This window comes from Chiloscyllium plagiosum, unplaced genomic scaffold, assembly GCF_037043375.1.
Source record: "Chiloscyllium plagiosum isolate Xiang-an unplaced genomic scaffold, Cpla_swu_hap1 HiC_scaffold_6, whole genome shotgun sequence".
Classification (NCBI taxonomy): Eukaryota; Metazoa; Chordata; class Chondrichthyes; order Orectolobiformes; family Hemiscylliidae; genus Chiloscyllium; species Chiloscyllium plagiosum.
The window spans coordinates 102,225,365-102,251,255 of NW_028270144.1; the positions used below are offsets into that span (position 1 = coordinate 102,225,365).

General features: G+C 41.7%; 1 protein-coding gene across 2 annotated transcripts in view; it reads left to right on the top strand.

Moving 5' to 3' along the window:
• Positions 1-344: 344 nt before the first annotated feature.
• Positions 345-25,891, top strand: part of LOC122551163 (high-affinity choline transporter 1-like) — a 37,486-nt gene continuing 11,939 nt past the window's right edge. For both annotated transcript variants that reach the window (XM_087987805.1, XM_043692789.2), the window contains exons 1-6: positions 345-454; positions 9,547-9,741; positions 14,387-14,500; positions 15,845-16,000; positions 18,588-18,736; positions 24,467-24,610. In XM_087987805.1, the coding sequence (XP_087843931.1) occupies positions 9,558-9,741; positions 14,387-14,500; positions 15,845-16,000; positions 18,588-18,736; positions 24,467-24,610 (747 nt within the window). In that variant the 5' untranslated portion in view covers positions 345-454; positions 9,547-9,557. The remainder of the gene's footprint in view (positions 455-9,546; positions 9,742-14,386; positions 14,501-15,844; positions 16,001-18,587; positions 18,737-24,466; positions 24,611-25,891) is intronic.

Genomic DNA, 25,891 nt, shown 5'->3' on the forward strand with positions numbered 1-25,891 from the left:
CATCAAATAAACATGTTCTTTTCTCCAGGCTTCTGATTTCAAGAGGCATTTTTTCCCTTCTCTCCTGATCCATCAGTGCTGCCCACTGGGTAAGGTTTGATTGTATTCCTCAATTAACTCTAAGTTTTCCATGTCTCCGTACCATACAGTCGCTCCATCATATTAATTCAATCCTCCATAATTTGGAAAGATGGTTTTCTTCCAGCAGTTGTTGGTCAGCTCCTCATGTGACCCATGAGAGATGAGGGCTGTCTTGATCTTTCTTTAACCAATCATTTTAGTTTTGAATACATCAGTTCCTTTCACATCTTGTGATGTTTTTCTAGAGCCTGCCAGTTCACTGCTGGGGCAGCTTGACCACTGTCTACACTGGTAGTCTGGTGGATTACATGCCTGGTCCTTTTGGAGAAAGAAGCTCCTATCCGAGTGAGAGAAAAAGTTCAAGCTTTTTAAGGTGAATACCAACAGTTTTTTTTCCCTGGAGTTGCAGAATTCAGAACTTCGGGGTAGATTTTTAAAGTGAGAGGAGAAAGTTTTAGAAAGGACATAGCGAGCAACCTTTTTCACAAGAGTGTTTCGTGTGTGGAATAAACTGCGAGAGGAAGTGATAGATGCAGGTACAGTGACAACATTTACAAGACATTTGGATTAGTACATGATTAGGAAGGACTTGGAAGGATATGAGCCAAACACAGGCAAGTGGGACTAGTTTAGTTTGGGAACATGGTGTGGACTAGTTGAACTGAAGTGTCTCTTCCATGCTTTATGACTTTAAGACTTCCCAATACCTGATCATCTAATAATGTAATGATCTGATCCTTGAAGAAATTATCAGTGTGAGGAGAAGTGGGGGTGAGTGGGAATTTGGAAGAGATCTGTATTGTAGACCATGTGTCTGATCCCTGACATTACAGTGATTGCTGATAAATTGTACCAACAGAGATCCCCCACTTAAAGCCTGCCTTTTTGTTTCAGAGAGGTTTTACAAATCGAAACCTTTCCTGAGTAGCATTGCTGAACATGACCTCAATTGTTAATTTAGTACAGTGCATGCATTCAGAAGCACACCAACATTTTGGTTCTGACACCTTCAGGTTTAATAACTACCTGAATATTTGTAAAATACTTACAGTGCACAGTGAATTGCTGGTTCCCAGGTTGATGATAAACCCAACCTCCTGTAGCTGGCTCAGCTACACTGCCTTCAGTCTGATTCTCCTGGCCATTCAGGCAGGCTTGAGGTTTTGTAGCCTCAGGAACTGGTCCTCAGCCCAAGGCACAGCCATGCTTACAATTTAGTGCAGGCTACTTGAGTGGTCCAAGTGGATATACATAGTAATGTTGTGAACAGGCGGGTCATATCAGCCTAGTGCTGTTATCCTCAGTCCACTGTCCAGCACCCCAGATCCTGGAGTGAACCTTGCAGCAGCCAGATATTTGTCTGAAGCTGGATCATTAGACTTGAACCATTAGATCTGTTTGTCTCTCCACAGATGCTACCAGATCTGCTGAATTTCTCCAGCAATTTCTGTTTTTTTGTTTCAGATTTCCAGTTCTTTATTTTATCTTTAGTCTGCCTCCCCAAAACACTGTAAGATCAGGCTCAGCAGCTATAACCTTGAGAAACACTCTTTAGTCCAGATCACTCTTATAAGTAAGATTTATGGTACATTATGCTGTGATGGCATAAAGTATTCAAATTTGTTTTCAGTGCTTTGTTGGTGCTTTGCTGTTCATTGTTCTTGCAACGATCACACCAGAAATGTAATTCAATGTTTTCGCATGTTTTTGTATGGCAAAGCATCTATTTTAGGGTGTTTTCATTTAACAAGCTAATTTTCAGGAAGTAAGTGCACTGAATGAGGGATGGTTGTATTTGACTCTTAGTGGGGTAAGTGAGGACTGCAGATGCTGGAGATCAGAGTTAAGAGTGTAGTACTGGAAAAGCACAGTAGGTCAGGCAGCATGTGAAGAGCAGGAGAATCGATGTTTCAGGCAGAAGCCCTTCGTCAGGACTTAATCAGCCCTTAGCAGTGTAAGGTAAGTATACCTCTTACAGTGCCATGGTGGTGTTAAGTGCATATTCAATCCTTGGCAATTTGCAGGTTGTATGTAGTAACCGATCCTTGAAAATATAAGTGAGATGTGCAGGGTTTTCATGCCTTCCTATCCAGGAAAGCACCTGTTCCCTTGGATAGAGCTTTTCAATCCTGAGTATCTATGCTCTAAGGGTCAGTCATTTTATTAAGAACTACATTTTGAAGGAGACGTGCCTGATCAAGTTGCTGCATTTCAATGACATTTTGGTGCATGATATTTTAAATAGCTTTTTAGTAAATCTGGCCTCCATCACCTTCACCTATTCCACTTGATTCTATCTCCCCGAGCAAAGGACCTTGATATATATGCAAAACGGGCAGGATTATCTACCACCTGCTTTTACCAAATAGCTCCTCATCATCAGCAATTTCAATTTTCACTTCCATATTGAACTCCCTTTCTTTCATTAACTTCCAGACTCTGCTAACTTCTCAATCTCAAATCAGGTCCACTTCTCAAACATGCACTACATCCTTGACTTTTATTTCGTTCAAAAGGCTTCTGTTTTTTTCAGTAACCAATTTCTCTACACTGAAACCAAAATACTGTGGATGCTGATACCTGAAACAAACACAGAGAACGCTGCAGGTCGGGCAGAATTGTGGAGAAAGAAACAGAGGTCTCATTAGGAATCTGCCTGCTGAGTTTCTGTCCTTCTTCTGCAAGAGTTTGAAACTTATTGCCTTTCGAATGCTCTTTCTTCTTTCCACTCCTGCCACCATCATATGTTTGTGTTCCACTTTGTCTACGCACTGGCAAGAAAGAATTTACAGGATAAAGTTAAAAAAACGCACAACACCAGCTTATAGTCCAACAGGTTTATTTGGAAGTACTAGCTTTCAGAGCGCTACTCCTTCATCAGGTCGCTGTGACAATGGGCATTACAACTATATCCTGTGACAGCGAACTGATGAAGGAGCAGTGCTCCAAAAGCTAGCGCTTCCTAATAAACCTATTGGACTATAAACTGGTGTTGTGTAATTTTTAATTTTGTCTACCCAAGTCCACCATTAGCTCCTCTACATCAAAGGCACGAAAAGCATTGAAAATGATGGAATAGGTTGGCACGGTGGCTCAGTGATTAGCACTGCTGTCTCACAGCACCAGGGACCCAGGTTCAGTTCCAGTCTCAGGCGTCTGTCTGTGTGGAGTTTACACAATCTTCCTGTGTCTATGTTGGTTTCCTCCCACAGTCTAAAGTTAGATGGATTGGCCATGCTAAGTTGTCCTTAGTATCCAGGGATGTGTGGGTTGGGTGGATTAGCCATGGGAAATGCAGGGGTAGAGGGGTGAGTCTGGATGGGATGCTGTGCGGAGAGTCAGTGTGGATTTGTAAAGCTGATTGGCCTGTTTCCAACCTGTAGCAATTATATGAAATTGACTTAATCCATTTAAAATCAGGCTCTGAGATGGTAGCACTAAAAGATTGAAATAGTTCATTGTAATCCACACTACATTTCTTTAGAAATATCTACAAAATGGCTGTTTAAGGTGTAGAAAATTATGTGTTCTGGAGAGAAAGAATTGTGACAAAGTGAATCGTGAGGGGTATAGATAAGGTGAATAACAAAAGTCTGTTCTCTAGGGTGGTAGAATTCAAAACTAGGGGCCATATTTTTAGTGTGAGAGGAGAAAGATTTAAAAGGGACCTCAGGGGCCAATTTTTCATACAGAGGGTGGTTATATGTGGAATGAACTGCCAGAGGAAATGGTGGATGCAGGTACAGTTACAACATTTAAAACACAATTGGATAGATACACGAATAGGAATGGTTAAGAGGGATATGGACCAAGAGCAGGCAAGTGGGACTAATTTAGTTTGGGAAACTTTGTTGGCATGGGTGAGTTAGACCAAACGGTCTGTTTACATTCTGTATGACTCCAATGAGTCGATATGGCTGTTTGGTTATTGAGACTATGATTTGGAAAGGAGTATTGAAACATTTAAACTATGTGGCTTCTCTTATAGATTGTGATTTTCATGTGTCTTTTGTTGGAATCATTCTGCAGGTTCCTGGAGAACTTGGGGCTAAAATCTGAAAGCTACCTTTTCCAAAAGAATAATAGTTAAGAGTTGCCATATTACCATACATCAATAGGAAGAGTGTGCCAATGAGTTTACAAATTGAGAAATCTGATGTTTATATGGATCGCTAGTTTGAAATCAAGACATAATTACATCATCTTGCCATAGTTTGTTTACAGATATTTTCTGGTCAAATAGGTCAGAGATGTTATTGCATATCTCTGAAACAGGTAGGACTTGAATGCTTCCAGAGATAAGGACACTACCAAAGTGCTACAAGAACACTCACTTATGACAGGAACAGATAAAACAGAATGAAGGGCTGGTGACATTATGCTCCTATTCAAATGCCAATAACTATCGGCCTGAATTTTCCTGAGTACAGTACTGCAGCTGTTGCTCTGTCGTCCTTTTTTATTTAACTGCCTACTATCTACTGAAAGGAACAGTAGCTTCATTTCATGTTCTCAGCCATTTTCATGTCCCAGAAATTACTGGAGAAATAATGGCAAGATAATAATGTCCATTATTACTAGCTATGATGTGAAGATGCTGGTGTTGGACCACGTGGACAAAGTCAGAAGTCACATGACAACTAATTATATCTGTGCTCTGAAAGCTTGTGATTTCAAATAAACCTGTTGGACTATGACCTGGTGTTATGTGACTTCTGACGCTATTACTAGTGCATTAAACAGAGAATGATTTCTGATGGAGAAGGAATACGCCATAGGTTCAAATTCACCATAAATTATTGGAGAAGATGTCATGCTGCCATTAAATAAAATACAAAGGATAACCCATCTCATGATCATCCTCCCTAGCGTGTTGCTATGAAATTGCTGGATGAGTGCAATTATTTTGAATAAATCATACCAGTGTCAGTTAGAACTGGTCATTGATGTTATAAAAATTCTATTCAGAATATCAGTTGTAATCCTGATGAACCTTAACCTAAGAGGTGCAGAGAAAGAACAACAAATCTGTAGAATATCACTCCCTCAGACATGAAATTGTTTCTAGAACATTTTATCTTTCAATATTTCCTTCTTGTCTCTCTTAATCGATTTTGTCTCTTTACTTATCCTTGTACACCTAATTTAACTCAAATTACTCTGTTTCCTTGTTCTGGATTTACTCTGTTGTTATCTCCAAATTCCTTAACTTGTTTTGGTTCATACCCAACACTCATGAAGTGTCAGGTGCTTCATCAATTCATATTACCTTATGGGTGGTGGGGTGGCTAGCACTGCTGCCTCACAGCACCAAGGACTCAGGTTCAAATCCAGCCTCGGGTGACTGCGTGGGTTTGCACATTCTACCCATGTCTGCGTAGGTTTCCTCCAAGTGCTCTGGTTTCTTTCCACAGTCTAAAGATGTGGAGGTCAGGTGGATTGGCCTTTGCTATGGACCAGGCTAGACCCCCTCAAAATGTTTTAAGAAGGTAGCCCAGACCCTAACTGTTTTAGGTGTTTTAGGCAGATGTAGGTGGATACTCCAGGAGTGATGCAGCTGATCAAATCACTCAGTTTTAAACAAAAGTTATTTACAGATTACTGAATGAAACACGAACAAAAGAGAACAGAATATAGAATAACTTAATCCATCTGAAAACCCAACCAACTCTACTGCAGCTTAACAATGCTGTTCCAATTTCCTGCAACATCCCCATAAGCACATTCCTTGGCAAAAAAAGGTAAATTCAAACCCAGGTTCTTAGAGGAGAGATGTAGAGAGAGAGAGATCAGCCAGGGATCATTTGCTGAACCATGGAACCACTTTTCACTGTAGCTGCTTCTCTGTCCCCAGCCGTTTCTTACTGCTAAAACTAAACCAAACTAGAAAAATCCCTGAACTGGGAGAACTGGCCAACTGCTTTTTTAAAAAAACCCCTAAAAGCCTTTTCCCTGATTGTTGCCTTGGGCAGTATCTCTTAGCCATTAGCAAAGTGGCCTTATACCAGACAAGTCGGAGCCTCTGCCTTTTACAACCCCTCTTGAAAGAAACCAAGGACAACATAAGGAAGGAGCAGGATCATCACACCATGCCAAATTGCCACATAGTGTCCAGGGCTGTGCAAGCTAAGTGGATTAGCCATGGTAAATACAGAGTTTTTGGGATATGATGGAGGCACTGGGACTGGGTCAGATGCTTTCAGAGGCTTGGTACAGATCTGATGGGCCGAATGGACTCTTTCTGTATAGTAGGAATTCCATACAACAATTTGCAACTTACAAAACAATAACAGCTATAAGGTGAAGTCCAATTCACATCATTCACCACCTGATGCACCAGTCTTGAAATTTCCAGAACTAATTAGATAAAAGAAATATACCACAGCACAGCTTTGGCATCAATGGAGTAAGATGTGTCGTATCTGCTCACAGAGTGAATAGAGAAGATGGAGAGCCTTTCTGGAATACCAGGAAATCATTCCATACACAAATGTCAGGTGGAGCACAGGAAAATAAGGATCTTGAGCAAATTTCTTATATTCTATCTATTGCATTGGTTTGGTCATAATCCTCTTTCACGTCCTCCTTCAGAGGTTCCTTGGAGTTATTCCCTTTGGAAATGATGCTGGAAGTGCATCATAAATCCCACTTTCACTGCTAAGGAAGTAACATGTTACCCTGTCAGTAAAGTTGCAGTCACAGAGAAACTCCTGTGCTCCAATCAACTCTTCTTCATGACTTCCAAAATACTATAAGTTTTGCTATTTATCTAATAATCAGATGAAATAAAAATAATGAATTAGTGAGATCTGTTGTTACATATTTACCTGTCTTATCAAAGATACTGGCATCTAAATACCTTGGTCCAATTATGATTTGGAGATGCCGGTGTTGGACTGGGGTGTACAAAGTTAAAAATCACACAACTCCAGGTTATAGTCCAACAGGTTTAATTGGAAGCACACTAGCTTTCAGAGCGACCACCTGATGAAGGAGCGTCGCTCTGAAAGCTAGTGTGCTTCCAATTAAATCTGTTGGACTCTCACCTGGTGTTGTGTGATTTTTAACTTGGTCCAATTAAGTCTCAATGCTTCTAAAAATTGCTAAAACTGCATGTTGTCTAGCCATCAGTAATGCCAAGAGCAAAGTATGCTCCATAAACAATTCAAAGGCACTAATATCTCTTGCAGAAGGGGTGATCTCAGAGCCTGTAGGGAATCTAATCTGAAATAAAAACCTGACATCCAAAGGTTCCCATTCTAGTGGGCAGCACGGTGGCACAGTGGTTAGCACTGCTGCCTCACAGCACCAGAGACCCGGGTTCAATTCCCGCCTCAGGTGACTGTCTGTGTGGAATTTGCACATTCTCCCCGTGTCTGTGTGTGGGTGCTCCGGTTTCCTCCCATCGTCCAAAGATGTGCAGGTCAGGTGAATTGGATATGCTAAATTTGCTGTAGTGTTAGGTGAAGGGGTAAATGTATGGGTGGGGTGTGGGTCGGTGTGGACTTGTTGGGCCGAAGGGCCTGTTTCCACACTGTAAGTAATCTAATCTAAAAAGCCCTTAAAATCAGGGCTGCATGTTGTGGCACCATTATGTTCAGTCACAATGGCTCAATCCCCATCAGTCACGCTGAGATTGGAAATGTGCCTGGGGTTGATTCTACATGTAATTTGTCAGCCACTATCCTTTACTCACTCCATGTGGTTGGAAAAATAACAGAGGGTGACCTTTCTCTAGTTTTAGTCATGAGTCTGTTTGCTGTAGTTTGTAAAAAAAAGATTCTGCTTATAGCTGCACTGTTTAAATGGATACTTTGCTGAGTAAGTGGAGTTTTGTTGCTTTAAAATGTTTACTGTAAGTCCTCCATAAATCCCCAATGTTCTGATTGAAGCAGTAGTGTAAATATAAACACACTTATCTAGGCTTTAGAAGCAAGAGAAAGTCATTTGGTGCTTTGAGCATGAGCATTCAATAAGATCAAGGTTTATCTGAATGTGGCCTCTCAACTCTACATTCCTGCATCCCCCTGATTTCATTAACTATCTTGTTCATCAAAAATTTATTTACCTATTCCTTTAAAATATTCAAGAAGCCCCCACTTCCCAACACTCTCTGGAAGGTAAGAGTTCCAAAGACTCATGACAGTATAAGAGACAATGTTCCTCCTCATCTTTGTCTGAAATGGAAGATCTGTTTCTCTAAATTGTGTCCCCTGATTCTAGTCTCTTGCACAAGAGGGATCATCTTCTTAACATCCATTCTGCAAAGTCCTTTTAATAAGATCACCCTCAGTCTTCTAAATTCTAATGGATACAGGCCAAACCTGTCCAGCCGCTCTGTGTAAAATAGCCCACCCCATCCATGTTGTTAGCTGTCCTTTGGGTCTAAGATGGCATCTATTCAGGATCACAAATTTCTGCCAAGGGTGTTCATGTGTCTGAATGGACCAATTCTCAATCTAAGAACGAATCTGAACCATTTGTTTCGACATGGGTAATATTGGATAACATGTTATACAGATTCTCCAATCATAGATCTTGAGGTTCATAGGAGAGGACATCCCAAAAGGTAATGGGATCCTAAGTGCAGGATTTGCCTATTTATCTTTCCCTCACTGCTTTCATTCTTCCTCGTCATTAAGAAGCTATGATTCAAAGCATGATACGAGTTGTTGCTGTTCTGAATGACCTGGAACAAGCTCCTCTCAGTCGTTAACCTTAATGCTACTTTATTTCAAGAAGAGCTTCAGAGTGTATCAGGAGTCTTATTTTGTTCTCTTTTAGAATGTTGGCCATTTGAGAAGTTGAGAGAGCCAGAAATTGCAGAGAAGCTGTTTGTCATCAGTCTGGATGCAATGCTCAGTCCATCAGAGTTAGTTTTCCGAGACCTTTGCCTGAATGTGTGTGGGGCTGGCTTTAAGAAGGACTTAACCATTTGTTTAATGCACTCCCCATTAAATCTGGAGGATGAGGTGGATGGGATTGTTGATGGAATTTCTCTATAGCTCTTATGTATCACTGCTACATTGTCCACAAGGACCTCTCTACACAAGGACCTTCAGTATTCTGTACAGCGTGCATACATACCAAGGTCAAATGATTTGAATGTACTGTCTGTAAAGTCATATATCTTGCAGACAACACATCTTTGTATCATATAAATCTCAACATAAATGTACCAAGAGTTTTCCTATTTCTCTATTCTTGAATATGTTTATTAATCTGCTAAACAAGTCAGGTTATGTACTAAATGTAAGAAAACATCAATTTTAAACTGGAGAAACAACTTGGAAAAACCTGTTTGATGAATATTGTGAAGCTATTTGCTATTCTATAGTCATCTATCAGAGGTTAGCCTTAAATGGTTTCTAAAACATCTTTAGGAATGTTGTCTATAATGACAGAAATAGTTGCTGAAAATTACATTCAGTTGTAATCATAGTGTTTGTTTGTCTCATGCAATAGGGGAAAGCACCATGGCGATAAATATCGCTGGGGCTGTGTCAATTGCCAGCTTTTATCTTCTTATCCTCATGGTTGGCATCTGGGCAGCAAGGAGAGCCAAAAAGGTTGAAAGAGGGTACGAGGGTGATCAACCCGAAATGGTAATGATCGCAGGACGAAAAATCGGATTCATTCTTGGCATTCTAACAACCACGGGTACAGTAACTGTGTTTTTAAATTATCAAGAGAGACTTGTAATGTTCGTCAGATTTGCAGACGGTCAGTTTCCAACTTTGAATGACCAATGAGGAACCTGATTGGTCAGAAACATGTATTCGCAATTTGGGCCGATTATTTTATGGCCATTAATTTCGGTGCTAGGAAGCGTTCAAGTCAAAAGCACAAAATAGAAATATTGCTCCTTAACAAATTAAAGTTAACTCAGTGGTGAGACTATTCTTTCTGAATCAGGGTTCTGGCTGTTCGAGAGCAATTCTGATCCCTGAACAGAGCTCTCCATTGTTTGGACATGGATAATATAGAACAACATGTTAAACAGAGGCCTGCTACCCTTTCATTCCTTAAAAAACATAGTAATTCATGGGATATAGACATTGCTAACTAAGTCAGCATTTACTACCCATTCATATTTACTTTTGACTTTATGACTCTGTAACACTGCAGTCTCGGTCACATGGGTTCTTCGTCCTACAAGGTGTCAAGCTTCTTGAGTATTGATGAAGCTATACCCATCCAAGCTAGCGGGGAGTATTCCATCACACTCCTAATTTGAGCCTTGAAGATGGTGGACAGGGTTAGGGGAGTCAGGAGGTGAGTTACTCACAGCACGATTCCTAGCTTCATACCTGCTCTCAGATAAATATAAAATGTTCCAAGGCAGCATTTTAAATTCAGAGAGAAGGGCATCTGGTTTCAGGACCAATTGTGCTGCACTGTCAGAGGGTCATACTGAGGGAGTGTTGCACTGTCAGAGGATCAGTACTGAGGGAGTGTTGCACTGTTAGAGGATTAGTACTGAGAGAATGCTGCACTGTCAAAAGGTCAGTACTGAGGGAGTGCTGCACTGTCAAAGGCACTTCCTACACTGCCAATATTTAATAGCAGCAGTGTCCACCATCTATAAGATGCAATGCAGAAATTCACCAAGGCATTTTCCAAACCCACGACCATTACTATCCAGAAGACAAGGGCATCACATACAAGGTAGCGGCACGGTGACACAGTGGTTAGCACTGCTGCCTCACAGCACCAGAGACCTGAGTTCAATTCCTGCCTCAGGCAATAGTCTGTGAGGAGTTTGCACATTCTCCCCGTGTCTGTGTGGGTTTCCTCCAGGTGCTCCGGTTTCCTCCCACAATCCAAAGGTGTGCAGGTTAGATGAATTGGCCATGCTAAATTGCCGCTAGTGTCAGTTGAAGGGGTAAATGTAGGGGAATGGGTCTGGGTGGGTTGCTCTTTGGAGGGCCGGTGTGGACTTGTTGGGCCGAAGGGCCTGTTTCCACACTGTAAGTAATTTAATCTAATCTAATCACAGTACTGTGGGAGTGCTGCACTGTCAGAGGGTAACTACTGTGGAAGTGCTGCACTGTCAGAGGTCAGTACTGAGAGAGTGCTGCACTGTCAGAGGGTCATACTGAGCGAGTGCTACACTGTCAGAGGGTCATACTGAGGGAGTGCTGCACTGTCAGAGAGTCCATAGTGAGGGATTGCTGCATTGTCAGAGGGTAATTACTGAGGGAGTGCTGCACTGTCAGAGGGTCAGTACTGAGGGAGTGCTGCACTGTCAGAGGGTAATTACTGAGGGAGTGCTGCACTGTCAGAGGGTCTGTAGTGAGGAATTGCTACACTGTCAGAGGGTCAGTACTGAGGGAGTGCTGCACTGTCAGAGAGTCCATAGTGAGGGATTGCTGCATTGTCAGAGGGTAATTACTGAGGGAGTGCTGCACTGTCAGAGGGTCAGTACTGAGGGAGTGCTGCACTGTCAGAGGGTAATTACTGAGGGAGTGCTGCACTGTCAGAGGGTCTGTAGTGAGGAATTGCTACACTGTCAGAGGGTCATACTGAGGGAGTGCTGCACTGTCAGAGGGTCAGTACTGAGGGAGTGCTGCACTGTCAGAGGGTAACTACTGAGGGAGTGCTGCACTGTCAGAGAGTCAGTACTGAGAGAGTGCTGCACTGTCAGAGGGTCATACTGAGAGAGTGCTGCACTGTCAGAGGGTAATTACTGAGGGAGTGCTGCACTGTCAGAGAGTCTGTAGTGAGGAATTGCTGCACTGTCAGAGGGTCATTACTAAGGGAGTGTTGCATTGTCAGAGGTTTAGTACTGAGGGAGTGCTACACTGTCAGAGGGTAATTACTGAGGGAGTGCTGCACTGTCAGAGGGTAATTACTGAGGGAGTGCTGCACTGTCAGAGGGTCAGTACTAAGGGAGTGCTGCACTATCAGAGGTTTAGTACTGAGGGAGTGCTGCACCGTCAAAGGGTCAGTACTGAGGGAGTGTTTCACTGTCAGAGGGTCATACTGTGGAAGTGCTGCACTGACAAAGGGTAATACTGAGAGAATACTGCTCTGTCAGAGGGTCAGTACTGAGGGAGTGCTGCATTGTCAGAGGAGTGGCCTTTTAGCTGAAACACATCTGTCCTCTCAGCTGCAGGATAGAGGTCGCATGACACAATACTTCCTCAAAATGCTTCCAAGTGATCTGGCCAATATTAATCCACCAACATCTTCCATACCCATCCCTGCTGAAAGAATCCACGTGTTCCTTTAACATTTAACAACCAACCCAGCCAAGCCTGTTGTTAGGCAAATTTCAGAGCAGCTCCTATGATCCCGTTCATTCCTCCAATTTACCCTAAATTCAACAGACTGTCACAATACATAATGACCCCATACACTTGGTATTTATAACAATGCAGTGTCAGGAATTTCAACTTCATCATTTAATGACAAAAGTCATATGACACCAAGTTATAGTCCAACAGATTAATTTAAAATCACAAGCTTTCATAGCGCTGCTCCTTTGTCAGGTCAGGTGGAGAGAGAGTTACAGGCACAGAGTATGTAGGTGGAGAGATAATGGCAAGATAACTCCAGGTAGTGAAGAATATCAACAGATAAGTACAAATTCTACTCTCACTGTTTGTATTATCTGTTGATATTCTTAACTATGTGGAATTACCTTGTCATTACCTCTCCACCTATATACTCTGTGCCTGTGCCTGTCTCCACTTGACCTGACCAAGGAGCAGTGCTCTAAAAGCTTGTGATTTTAAATACATCTATTGGATATAACCTGGTGTCGTTTGACTTTTGGGTATGTCCACCCAGTCCAACACCCAGTCCATCTCCACATAGTAATGATTTAATATCATTTGTCAAAAAGGAAATGAATAGGGTTCCCTTTGTGCTCCCGTGTAACAATACTGTCACTGGGTGAGTAGCCCAGAGCCCCAAGCTAATGTGCTGGGTTATGAGTTCAAATCCTACCATGGCAAATGGTGAACTTTGAATTCAATTACATCTGTATTTAAAAACTATTTTATTGACCATTGCAGATGGATGGCAGGAGAAAAAAAAACCCTCTGGTTTGTAATGCCCTTGCGGATGGAAATCTCCCAGTCCTACATGTGGCTCCCGACCCACAACAATGCAATTGGCTCTTAATTGCCCACTGAAACGGCCTGGCAAGCCATTCAGTTCAAGGGCAGTTAGGGGTGAACAACAACTGCTGACGATGCTATGAAAGAATAATGAGATATTCAAGTAAATTGATTTTGGACATAAATTAAAAATGATTTTTAATGTTTTTGTAAAATTTGTAATCTTTTCTGGTTTGATCTGAAAGAAAGACAAGCAGAAACATGAGGTAAGATTGGATCACACACACACAGGAGCAACCGGATGGGAGCGAGAATTAGACTTCATGTGCAGGATCCTTTGTTGACTTGAGAGAGGATACGGTTTACAGATGTGTAAGGACAGGTTGGAAATTAAATGCAGCGAAGCTAAACAGTGGATGGAAAAAGATCAGGGACCACAAGAAGTGATACAGGACCCTCCGCACTGAATCACATGTGCCTACAACAGGGGTCCGGATCATGTGCAAAGCATTGGTTGAGCCAGACGCTAAAGCAAGTGAAACTTGTCAGACACAGGAACAAAATCATAAACCCTTGATTGATATTAATTAGAGGTCACATTGTTAATGGGCTCATTAAATACCTAGCAAGTGATTGAGATGAAAAGATGCAGTTAGAACATTTTATACATATAAATTCCTAGCCACACATTCACATGCATGCACTGTTATACATTCAATCAGCCGTGACTCTCTACAGAAAAGCAAATATTTTATGTGGTGGTTAATAGTACAAACAACATGATTACATAATGAAAACAAGAAAAGATGAAAAGCTAGTAGGGAAAGTTTAACAACCTGAACTGATAACTCTATTTCTCTCTATGGATGCTGCCTGACCTGTTGGGCTTTCCAGTATCGGCAATATTTTAGTTTAATATTACAGTAATTGTGTTTTTTTTCCAACCTGGATTATCAAGAGATACTATCATAAGCGTACAATATAAAATCTACCTTACTACAATATATCATACAAAATAGAAGCATCTTTACTATGAAAGTCTAGTATTTGGTAAAGTGTTCCCTGATACTCCTTCAGAAAAGAGAAGCCAACTTTCTCTTGCAATCTAACAATATTGGTTTCTAATGTTATCAGCAGATGGGTTTATATTTCAACTACAGTGGCATGTTAACTGTTTATTTTCCCCACATGTATTGATATAATGAGATGGATTTCCAGTGCTTTTGCATCCATTGCAGCAACCTGGGTTGGTGGTGCATATATAAATGGCATCGCTGAGATGGTGTATCGACCGGATGCTGGACTAGTATGGACTGTAGCACCTTGGACCTCAATACTTTGTTTGGTTATTGGTGAGTAAATATAATCCCAGTATCAGTTCACTCATTTACTTGTATGTTGTTAATCAGAATGTAGGATGCAGTTGACAGCAACACTGACCTCACATTAACAAACAATTAGCACAGGTAGAGGCTCTAACTTGCAATATAAGTTGCAAACATTGTATCCACAGTGCAACAGTGGCACAATGTATAGGTTCAAACTATTTGTTAAGTTGGATGGACATTCAGAAGTAACCCAAACCCAGAATGTTATTTCTCACAAAGCACAATATTGACAGGAAAGACATCGACCAGCAACCCTAGATTGTTCAAATGTGACAGATCATATTTTCAGACATTGTGGGGTGTGCAGGACTGTCTTCATCGGTTTTAGGTGAGCAGTGAAATGGGTGCACAGCTGTAACTTTTGTTATAAGGACATTTGATCCTAACAGCCTCTATTGGCTTGGCCCACTGCAGTCTCAAATCTACATATGGGACTTCATTTTCCTGCATTTTTGTCCGTCGCCTTTTTGCAAATTTTATCACCACCAACAGCTTCCAATGGGTTCAGATGCATTTCAAATCTTTCAGAAACTTTCAGAACTTGTGTTCTTTTCCCGTTCCAATCCCATATTTTCCTTCAATTGTTGCCATTCCTTTACATTTCATTTGTACACTCACTTCCTCACCAGCAACTTACTGACTTAACCTGGATCTATGGAAGAAGCCAGCCCAGGGCTCTGACCACTCTGTCAGGCTGAAACCCAGAAGCCTGAGAGAAAGGAGTCAGTGTAGGTTGTTTGCCCATTGAGCCTGCTCCACCATATGAACATCATTCATCATCCAACTCAGTTCCCTGTTCCCACTTTCTTCCTACATTCTTTGATCCCTTTAGCCCCAAGAACTGACATTTTCTTCGAAACATTCAATATGTTGGCCTGGCGTGCCACTAAATAATGAGTTGAATTTCCAGCGCTTTTGCATCTATTTGCACAGTTTGCTTTCTGAGGTCAAAGTACACACTTGCAAAAGCAGCAGCCTTTCAGATTTCTCAACACTGATTACACCGTGAGGTGTATGTGCTATTTACCACTGTTAGAGAGGAAATTGTTTCTCAGCTTAAATATTCTTAAACAATTTGTTCTTACTCGTTTGCAGTCCTGTGTGCTATGTATTACATTCGAACATTTCAGCATAAAAATGCCGCTTGTGCAGCACAGAATTTGTGCAACCTAGTCATATTTAAAGAAACAAAAGCCTGCAGCATATGGATAAATCTCAGCCATGAAGATTAAATGTAGATGAAGTTACAGCAAACCTTTGGATTCACCTATGTGGGTATCTAAGACCCTTTCTTCTGCTTTTACACAGGTGGATTGTGTTTTGCCAAGAAAATGCGAGCTGAGAAATATGTAACAATGTTGGACCCATTTCAGCTGCGTTATGGGAAACAAATTGGAAGTTTAGTGTTTATCCCTGCCATAATCGGGGAAATATTCTGGTCTGCTGCCATCCTTGCAGCTTTAGGTAATCATATGAATGTTTCTTTTCCAGTCTATTCGGCTCATCTAGCTCTCGTAAAGGTCAAATTCTTTTAGTCTTATGAGATATGTCATGGGCAAATATGGAAAGTCCCCCTCAAGTTTAAAGATGTTTGCAGTCTAGCAGTCAGGTAACTCTAACTGCAGTCTATCCCCAATCACCATCCTCCAAGCCCTCTGCCTGACCAGCCAAATAAACCCCCACCCCAACCACGTGCCCAGTCTTACTGTACCCTGATCACCTGACTACCCTTTCAGCCCGATCCAACCCAAATATCCAGTGACCACCTAATTACCCAATCACCATCCGAACCAACCTGACTGGGCCCAAAATCCAAACTATAGCCCAACTGCCTGTTGTACAGCTCAGACTGACCCAAGTAACCTGGTTGACAACTTGAATTGACTGTCCACTCATGCACCAACTCACCTCCCCACCTCACCCAGTTACTCACCTCACCCATTAACCCACCTTACCCGCCTCATCCACTAACCTACCTCATCCAATTACCTCCTCACCCAGTGATCTACTCACCCACTTTCACACAATCCCACCTACCCTTGTATTTATTTACCCATTGATCAGTCTGTCTCATTCAATAAAAGGCAGAATAAGGCAGCTAGTGCTATAAAAATGGTGCACTCTCTCTATTGCTGATTTTATTCTGCTCACTCATCTTGAAGACAGGAGATTCTGCGCTGCTCATTTCTCTCTTCGCTGGGATTAAAAGATCCCAGAATAAATGGGCAGTTACATCCAGTCAGGAAAACTTTTACAAGTAGCCCACCATGAGGTAAGTTTCATTGGTGTTTTTCTCTGGTGAGAATTTGACTTCTAACACCATGTTGTTTGATATATCCTTTTAGCTGTTTGCAACATGCAGACTATTAACTATATTAAAACAGGGCATTCTCACAAAAACAAAATGTAATGCCTAACATTAGACATGGTACCACAATTGCACAGGAGATGCTGAAAAATCCCAAGTGTGCTAGGTTGTCCCAAGTATTTTATGGCTCATCAATGGTAAGTCCCCAGAATGAGGGATTGAGACATAATATTTCCATTGAATGTCAAAGAATGATAGTTGGAACCTTTCTTGTTGGAGATGTTCCTTGTCTGGCATTTTAGTGGTAATCCTCTGAACATGACCTCTTGCCTGTTATTTTCGATGGTAATGGATCACAATGACTCAGTCCTCCCTCCTTCTTTTGGCCATTAACCTTTCAAGCAGGTTTGAGATGATCCTCACCCTGACGTGATGCAGGCAATATACCAAATGGGACTCCTGATCTATTTTAGAAAGAGTGCTGTCCTGTGGGGAAACAGTAGTTTAGTCGTTATGTCTCTGGTAATCCAGATCCCCATGTTCTGGGACATGGGTTTGAATCTCAGATAACAGGTGGTGAAAGTAAAATTGTGGTGACCGTGTAACCCCCTGTTGATTTTTCGTTACTGCCCTTACAGGAAGGACATCTACCACTTACCTTGTCTGGCCTACATGTGACTCTCAACTCACAGTGATGTTGGTAGCTTTTCACTGCCTTAAGGGCAATTGAGAATGGGCAATAAATTCAGGCCTAGCCAACAACACTCAAAGCCATCCCTTAGTTATTGAATCCTCTTAAAACTGACACATTATGCTTCCTCTCCTTATGCTTTTGGGCAGAGTCCTGCTCCAAGGTATCATGGTGAGTCTTTGGGCTGTCCATCCAATAGTTTGTGTCCTCATCCTCATAGGTGGGAAGGATATTGTACCTCTTAGTATCAAATCAGTTTCTGCAGATCCTTATTCTCTACCTTGTCTGATTCGCAACACCTGGAGACTCTTCATTAGACTTTTCATCATCAAGTCATCGGACTCGATGCATTGACTCTGCTTTTTTCCCACAGATATGCCAGACCTGCTGAGTTTCTCCAGCAATTTCTGTATGTGTTCATCATGGTGAACCAGTCCATGGTTCTATTTCCTTTTCAGGCAGTTGAACCACAATTTTGTCCACCAAAATGACATCCAATGCTATATATTCTAGAAGGATCCTATTATATAAGTTTGAATGCAAAGCCAACACAATTTTGAAAGGTAGCTATTTGTTTAAAGTACCTGCCTGTCCTTACACTAGGCCTTGTCTGAGCAAGGTTCCTTCTACAGCTGTTATCACCAAAGAACAATCATTCACTGATACATTTCCTGGGAATGAATGATGTAGCACTTTATTTCTAAACCTATTTCAGGCTGAAATGTATATAATGCAAATTGCAGACACTCTGGCCTCAACCCCAACTCCAGTGATTACATTTCAGTTCAACTACTCACAGACATTTTCAGTGCAGGTCAAAGTCCAAAATCAGCTTTGATCACAGGGTCTCTCAAAACACTTACACAGGAGCGTTTACCATCAAGAGGAGATTCACAAAGGCTTTTGCTGAAATGTTTCCATGGAGCTGTGTGGCTAACACATATCTGAGCAGGCTTTTGGAGCTTCTAAATTTTTGTTCAGTGTAAACCTTTTTTTTAATTGATGTATTGATGGTTAAAGACTAAACATAAATTTTGCCTTTTATTGCTCAGGTACAACATCTAGTGTTATTCTGGACCTTGATAAGAAGCTATCAGTGGTCATTTCAGCTTGTGTAACAATGATTTATACGTTACTTGGAGGGTTGTATTCAGTGGCATATACTGATGTCGTTCAATTAGGTTGCATTTTCTTTGGCTTGGTGAGTTGCAGACTCTATTACATATAGTAACAGTATTTGCATAAATATACATCGTTGACCCATTATTTTAAAATGATAATGCAAGACTGTTAGGTCATGGCCGTGATCCATTGAAGTTTCGATTATGTTTATTGTAAGCTAGGATTGCTGCCTGAGTAACATTTCCCATTCCAACTGCATCTTTTATTCATTGTAAGATCAGTCTCTCAGGTTATTCCCCATTGCACAAAATGTTGGAATAATCAGCTTTTTTGGAATATGATTACTTGATCACTTGTTCAAATGATCATTCTAAGTGTCAAATCACTCAGCCAACAAAAGCCTTAAAAGATGAGGGCCTGGATTATTATCAGATAGTCAGGTAGTGGGTGATAGGAAATGTCCTGGCTTGGTTTGTCCCTCTCAGGAGAAAGTATACAAAAGGGTGGCACCGTCATTATTTTTGTGAATTGTAGTCAGGCCAAAGGGCTCACCTTGGTGCTGTAGGAATTGACACAGTGGAAGCAGAAGCAAGTCTCAAGACCTCCCCCCTTACACCCTCCTCCGCCTCCCATGCCATCTCATGCCTCCAGACCAGACTTTGTCCCTTCACTCATGCCATCATGACTTGGAAATATATTGCAATTCCTTCAATGTCAAAATCATAGAATTCCTACAGTGTGGAAATAGGCCATTCAGCCCATCAAGTCCACACTATCCCTCTGAAGAGCATCCCACCCAAACCCATCCCATCTCTGTAAACTTTCATTTCACCCAGCCAGCCTACATATCCCTGGATGGTACAGGTAATTTAGCATGGCCAATCCGCCTAAACTGCACATCTTTGCACTGTGGGAGGAAACCCACGCAGACCCATACAGACAGGCACCTGAGATTGGAATTGAACCTGGATCCCTGGCATTGCTAACCACTGAGCTGCCCCTTGGCCTCCCTTTGTGGGTGTACCTACACCAAATGGATTGCAATGGTTCAAGGAAGCAACTCACCACCACCTTTTCAAGAGAAACTATGTGTGGCCAATGAATGTTTGGTCATCCAGCATTGCCCACATGAGTGAATGAAAACAAAACACTGTATAGAATGACAATAAGAGAATAGCTTTAAAGAACGATAATTCATTTGTTGCATTTCACAATGTTAAAAATACTGATACCTCTCTACAGCTCAATATGTGCCAATTGTTCAGACTCTTTAATGTATATGTAGCAGAACCTACAAGTCCTTGAAATCTCTTAACCTTGTCTATCCTGAGCCTGTGAAACTGGTAGTAGAGATCAGAAAGTGAAAGCTGACTGCAGCTCTGGTGTTTAGTGCTCCAGCTAAGTGTCATTGTGGATGTTTGGCTTAAAAATCAGAAATACTTCACTCTGGTCTACCACCTGAACTCTGTTTGATTAGCAGTTGTCCATCTCTGCTCCCTACCCCACAATCTTTATTTACCAAAGGTTAAAAGTTTCGAGTGCATGTAGATCCAAAGGATCTGGATGATTGATGGACGCAGGGGGATGGAAACCAAAATTGTAGTTCGAGTATAGAAAAGGTTGAGAGTAGGGAGGTCTGAAATCAAGTTTCAGGGAGGTAGATGGCACCGGCAAGCGAGAAGTTGGTTTGAAGTGTGTCTACTTCAATGCCAGGAGCATCCGGAATAAGGTGGGTGAACTTGTAGCATGGGTTGGTACCTGGTACTTTGATGTTGTGGCCATTTCGGAGACATGGATAGAGCTGGGACAGGGATGGTTGTTGCAGGTTCCAGGATTTAGAAGTTTCAGTAAGAACACAGAAAATGGTAAAAGAGCGGGATGGGGGGGAGGTGGCATTGTTGGTCAAGGACAGTATTACAGTTGCAGAAGGATTCGTCAACTGAGGTAGTATGGGCTGAGGTTAAAAACAGGAAAGGAGAGGTCACCCTGTTGGGAGTTTTCTATAGGCCTCTGAATAGTTCCAGAGATGTAGAGGAAAGGATAGCAAAGATGATTCTCGATAGGAGTGAGAGAGACAGGGTAGTTGTCATGGGGGACTTCAACTTTCCAAATATTGACTGGGAACACTATAGTACGAGTACTATAGATGGGTCAGTTTTTGTCCAGTGTGTGCAGGAGGGCTTCCTGACACAGTATGCAGACAGGCCAACAAGGGGTGAAGCCACATTAGATTTGGTGCTGGGTAATGAGCCCAGCCAGGTGTTAGACTTAGAAGTAGGTGAGCACTTTGGTGATAGCGATCACAATTCTGTTATGTTTATTTTAGTGATAGAAAGGGATAGGTGTATACCACTGGGCAAGAATTACAGCTGAGGGAAAGGCAATTACGATGCGATTAGGCAAGATTTAGGAAGCATAGGATGGAGAAGGAAACTGCAGGGGGTGGGCACATTAGAAATGTGGAGCTTATTCAAGGAAAAGCTCCTGTGTGTCCTAGATAAGTATGTACCTGTCAGGCAGGGAGGAAGCTGTAGAGCGCGGGAACCGTGGTTTACGAAGGAAGTGGAATCTCTGCTCAAGGGGAATAAGAAAGCTTATGTTAGGATGAGATGTGAACTGAGCTCAGTTAGGGCACTTAAGAGTTACAAGGTAGCCAGGAAAGACCTAAAGAGAGCTCAGAAGAACAAGGAGGAGACATGAGAAGTTGTTGGCAGATAGGATCCGGGTAAACCCTAAGGCTTTCTATAGGTATTCAAGGAATAAAAGAATGATTAGAGTAAGATTAGAGCCAATCAAGGATAATAGTAGGAAGTTGTGTGTGGAGTCAGAGGAGATAGGGGAAGCACTAAATAAATATTGTTTGACAACATTCACTCTAGAAAACAACAATGTTGTCGAGGAGAATACTGAGATACAGGCTACTGGACTAGGTGGGATTGAGGTTCACAAGGAAGAGGTATTAGAAATCCTGCAGAGTGTGAAAATAGATAAGTCCCCTGGGCCGGATGGGATTTATCCTAGGATCCTTTGGGACGCCAGGGAGGAGATTGTCGAGCCTTTGGCATTGATCTTTAAATCGTCATTGTCTACAGGAATAGTGCCAGAAGACTGGAGGATAGCAAATGTGGTTCCCCTCTTCAAGAAGGGGAATAGAGACAACCCAGGTAATTATAGACCAGTGAGCCTTACTTCAGTTGTTGGTAAAGTGTTGGAAAAGATTATAAGAGATAGAATTTATAATCATCGAGAAAAGAATAATTTAATTAGAGATAGTCAGCACGGTTTTGTGAAGGATAGGTTGTGCCTCACAAACCTTATTGAGTTCTTTGAGAAGGTGACCATACAGGTCGATGAGAGTAAAACAGTTGATGTGGTGTATATGGATTTCAGCAAGACGTTCGATAAGGTTCCCACAGTAGGCTATTGTACAAAATGCGGAAGAATGGGATTGTGGGAGATATAGCAGTTTGGATCAGTAATTGGCTTGCTGAAAGATGACAGAGGGTGGTGGTTGGTGGGAAATGTTCATCCTGGAGTCCAGTTACCAGTGGTGTTCCGCAAGGGTCGGTGTTGGGTCCACTGCTGTTCGTCATTTTTATAAACGACCTGGATGAGGACGTAGAAGGGTGGGTTAGTAAATTTGCAGATGTCACTAAGGTCGGTGAAGTTGTGGATAGTGACGAAGGATGTTGTAGGTTACAGAGAGACATAGACAAGTTGCAGAGCTGGGCTGAGAGGTGGCAAATGGAGTTTAATGCGGACAAGTGTGAAGTGATTCACTTTGGTCAGAGTAACCGGAATGCAAAGTACTGGGCTAACGGTAAGATTCTTGGTAGTGTAGATGAGCAGAGAGATCTCGGTGTCCATGTACGCAGATCCTTGAAAGTTGCCACCCAGGTTGACAGGGTTGTTAAGAACTGAAAATGTGTTGCTGGAAAAGCGCAGCAGGTCAGGCAGCATCCAAGGAGCAGGAGAATCGACGTTTTGGGCATAAGCCCTTCTTCTTTCCTGAAGAAGGGCTTATGCCTGAAACATCGATTCTCCTGTTCCTTGGATGCTGCCTGACCTGCTGCGCTTTTCCAGCAACACATTTTCAGCTCTGATCTCCAGCATCTGCAGCCCTCACTTTCTTCTCGAGGGTTGTTAAGAAGGCATACAGTGTTTTAGCTTTTATTAATAGAGGGATCGAGTTCCGGAACCATGAGATTATGCTACAGCTGTACAAAACTCTGGTGCGGCTGCACTTGGAGTATTGTGTACAGTTCTGGTCACTGCATTATAAGAAGGATGTGGAAGCTTTGGACAGGGTGCAGAGGAGATTTACTAGGATGTTGCCTGGTATGGAGGGAAGGTCTTACGAGGAAAGGCTGAGGGACTGTTTTCGTTAGAGAGAAGGTTGAGAGGTCACTTAATAGAGACATATAAGATAATCAGAGGGTTAGATAGGGTGGACAGGGAGAGCCTTTTTCCAGGTATGGTGACGGCGAGCACGAGGGGGCATAGCTTTAAATTGAGGGGTGATAGACATAGGACAGATGTCAGAGGTAGTTTTTTTACTCAGAGAGTAGCAAAGGTATGGAATGCTTTGCCTGCAACTTTAAGTACATTTAAGTCATCATTGGACAAGCATATAGATGTACATGGAATAGTGTAGGTTAGATGGGCTTCAGATTGGTATGACAGGTTGGCGCAACATCGAGGGCCGAAGGGCCTGTACTGCGCTGTAACGTTCTATGTTCTATGTTCTAATAAAGAGGAGTTAATTTTTAATAAAATGGGAAGTAAAAAAATAACGACTGTTCATTTAAAGGTTTGTTTGCACTTCCCGTTGTTACTATTGGGTTCATGGGTTTTATTCAATATGTAGAGGATCAATGGGTCTGGAAGTGCCACAGTAAGGCATGAGGGAGCATGGATGGTGACTGAATGACACATCTGTGGTGTGTAAACCATCAATCCCTTAAAGGCCCACCTGACTCCATGAAAATCACAGAAGGCTCAGACATGCCTATCTCCACAATGAAGCCAAACATGAGGCATGCAGCGTGTAAGTTCATATTTCAAACCAGTCTGCACTCTTAAAAGGCATCCTGTAAATTAGAAAGCCCAAGAATCTTGGAATTGAAACTGACCCACCATTCTTAAAGGGCTCCCATCCCAACACAGCGAAAATTCAGAACCAGGCCTTTGGGCTCAAACCCCAAATGTAGTGCAAATTGAGGGACTGCTGCATAATTGCCATGTTTCAAATGTAGAATCTACAAGTTGTCAAAGCATGAGCTGAAGATCTCAATGACTTGATTATAAAATTGCCTGCACAACCAATGCCTCCAAAATTTTAGCTTCAGTTCTTACACTTCACAAAAGGCTAGTAGTCAAACACCTACAGACGAATCAATTAGAGATTTTTAAATTAAAAGTAATTATGTTGTACATTGACACTGTAATATCTTTTGGAATGGAAAAGAAAATCATCCTGAAAATCTGAAATTAAAACCATTGCAGAAATAGGCATCATCCGAAAAGTAGAAAAACAGGTTAACATTTTGAGGTAAACTTTTCGATCAGGGTTGCGTAATCATTTACGAATGATTCAAGACAAGTAGCTAATTATGCAGAAGGTTTCAAGACCATGGACCTGAAATGTTAATTCCATTTCCCTCATCAAATGTTACCAGACCTCGGGCATATTTCCAGCATTTTCTGCTTTATTTTAATTTCAGATATCCAGCATCCAGTGTATTTTATAGCTTGTGTAGCTAAATATATGTGAACTGCGAGTGGGTAATTGCAATATTTTGCTGTTTAGTGGCTGTGTGTGCCATTCACAATGCTAAATCATGCTGTCACTGATATCAAGATCACAGCAGTTAAGGAGATCCATCAAAAATCTTGGCTTGGAAGCATTGATGACAGGTTTATTGGAAAATGGATAGATGATTTTTTGCTAATGGTAAGATATAAAATTTTCTTTCTTCGTGTCAAAATATTTTACCTGGTGTAAAGTTGCGATTTTCTGATTAATCATAAAATGGATGGCTAGCAAGGTATATATTTAGATAAAGCTTGCAAAGTTTTCAAGAAAGGAAAGTAGGTTCTCATCCTGTCATTTAATGTTATATATTTTTCTTTTTGTAGTTGAGATGCAGATTAAAGGAGTACTAAAGTTATACCACAAAAAGATATTGACCCATAGACAGTGAAGGAATGGTGGTATATTTCCAAGTCAGGATAGTGAGTGGCTTGGAAGGTGAAATAACTTCACAGAGGCCAGTATCCCATCACCAAGTCAGCCTTTACATACACATGGAGCATCCTTGACACTGATCCAACTCCCTCAGAGTCAGCTCTCAGAGCAAACAGGAGGTCTGATACCCCTGTTCTGATGTGTCAGCTTGAGCTCGCTGATTGGATCGGATTAACGCCCCCAGACAGGGAACTCATATTCTATGAGGTCCACCTGGCTGGTCGCTTTACAGAGGGGAATTGGCAAGCACTGGTATTCCCATGTACCTGCTGTCCTTCTTCTAGATGGAAGTGGTTGTGGGCTTACAAAGGGGAAGTCATGTTTGACAAGTCCACTGGAAATCTTTGACGTTGTAACTTGTGGAGTTGATCAGGGAGCCAGTCGAATTTGGTTTATTTGAACTTTCAGAAGACTTTCAACAAAGTCCCACAAAAGAGGTAAATTAGTAAAATTAAAGCACATGAGTTTGGGAATAGTGTACTGAGATGGATAGCAAACAGGAAACAAAGACTAGGAATAAATGTGTCTTTTTCTGAATGGCAGGCAGTGACGAGTGGAGTACCACATGGATCAATATAAGGAACCAGCTATTTACAAGATTTGCTAATGATGTAGATTAGAGAATTAAATGTAATATAGGTAAACGATCCTTTATCTGAAATGCTTGGGACCAGCTGTTTTTTGAAATTCGGAATTTTTTGGTTTTCAGAATAACTAACAGCTTAATGGTGAAATTTTTAAAAATCTTACCAGAGGAGCAGACTTCTAAGTAATTACAGGCTGTCGGTGCTTGGCCACGCCCCCCCGTGCATCGCATCTGAGTGACACGCATCTAGTGGGTGTCGACTTGGGTTAACTGTTTGCACGCCAAACAACCTTGTTAATGAGAGAAAAAACTTCACAAAAAAACTTTTGGAATTTGGAGCTTTTCGGTTTTTGGATGTTCGGATAAAGGATAGTCTGCCTGTACCTTAAAATTTGCAGGTA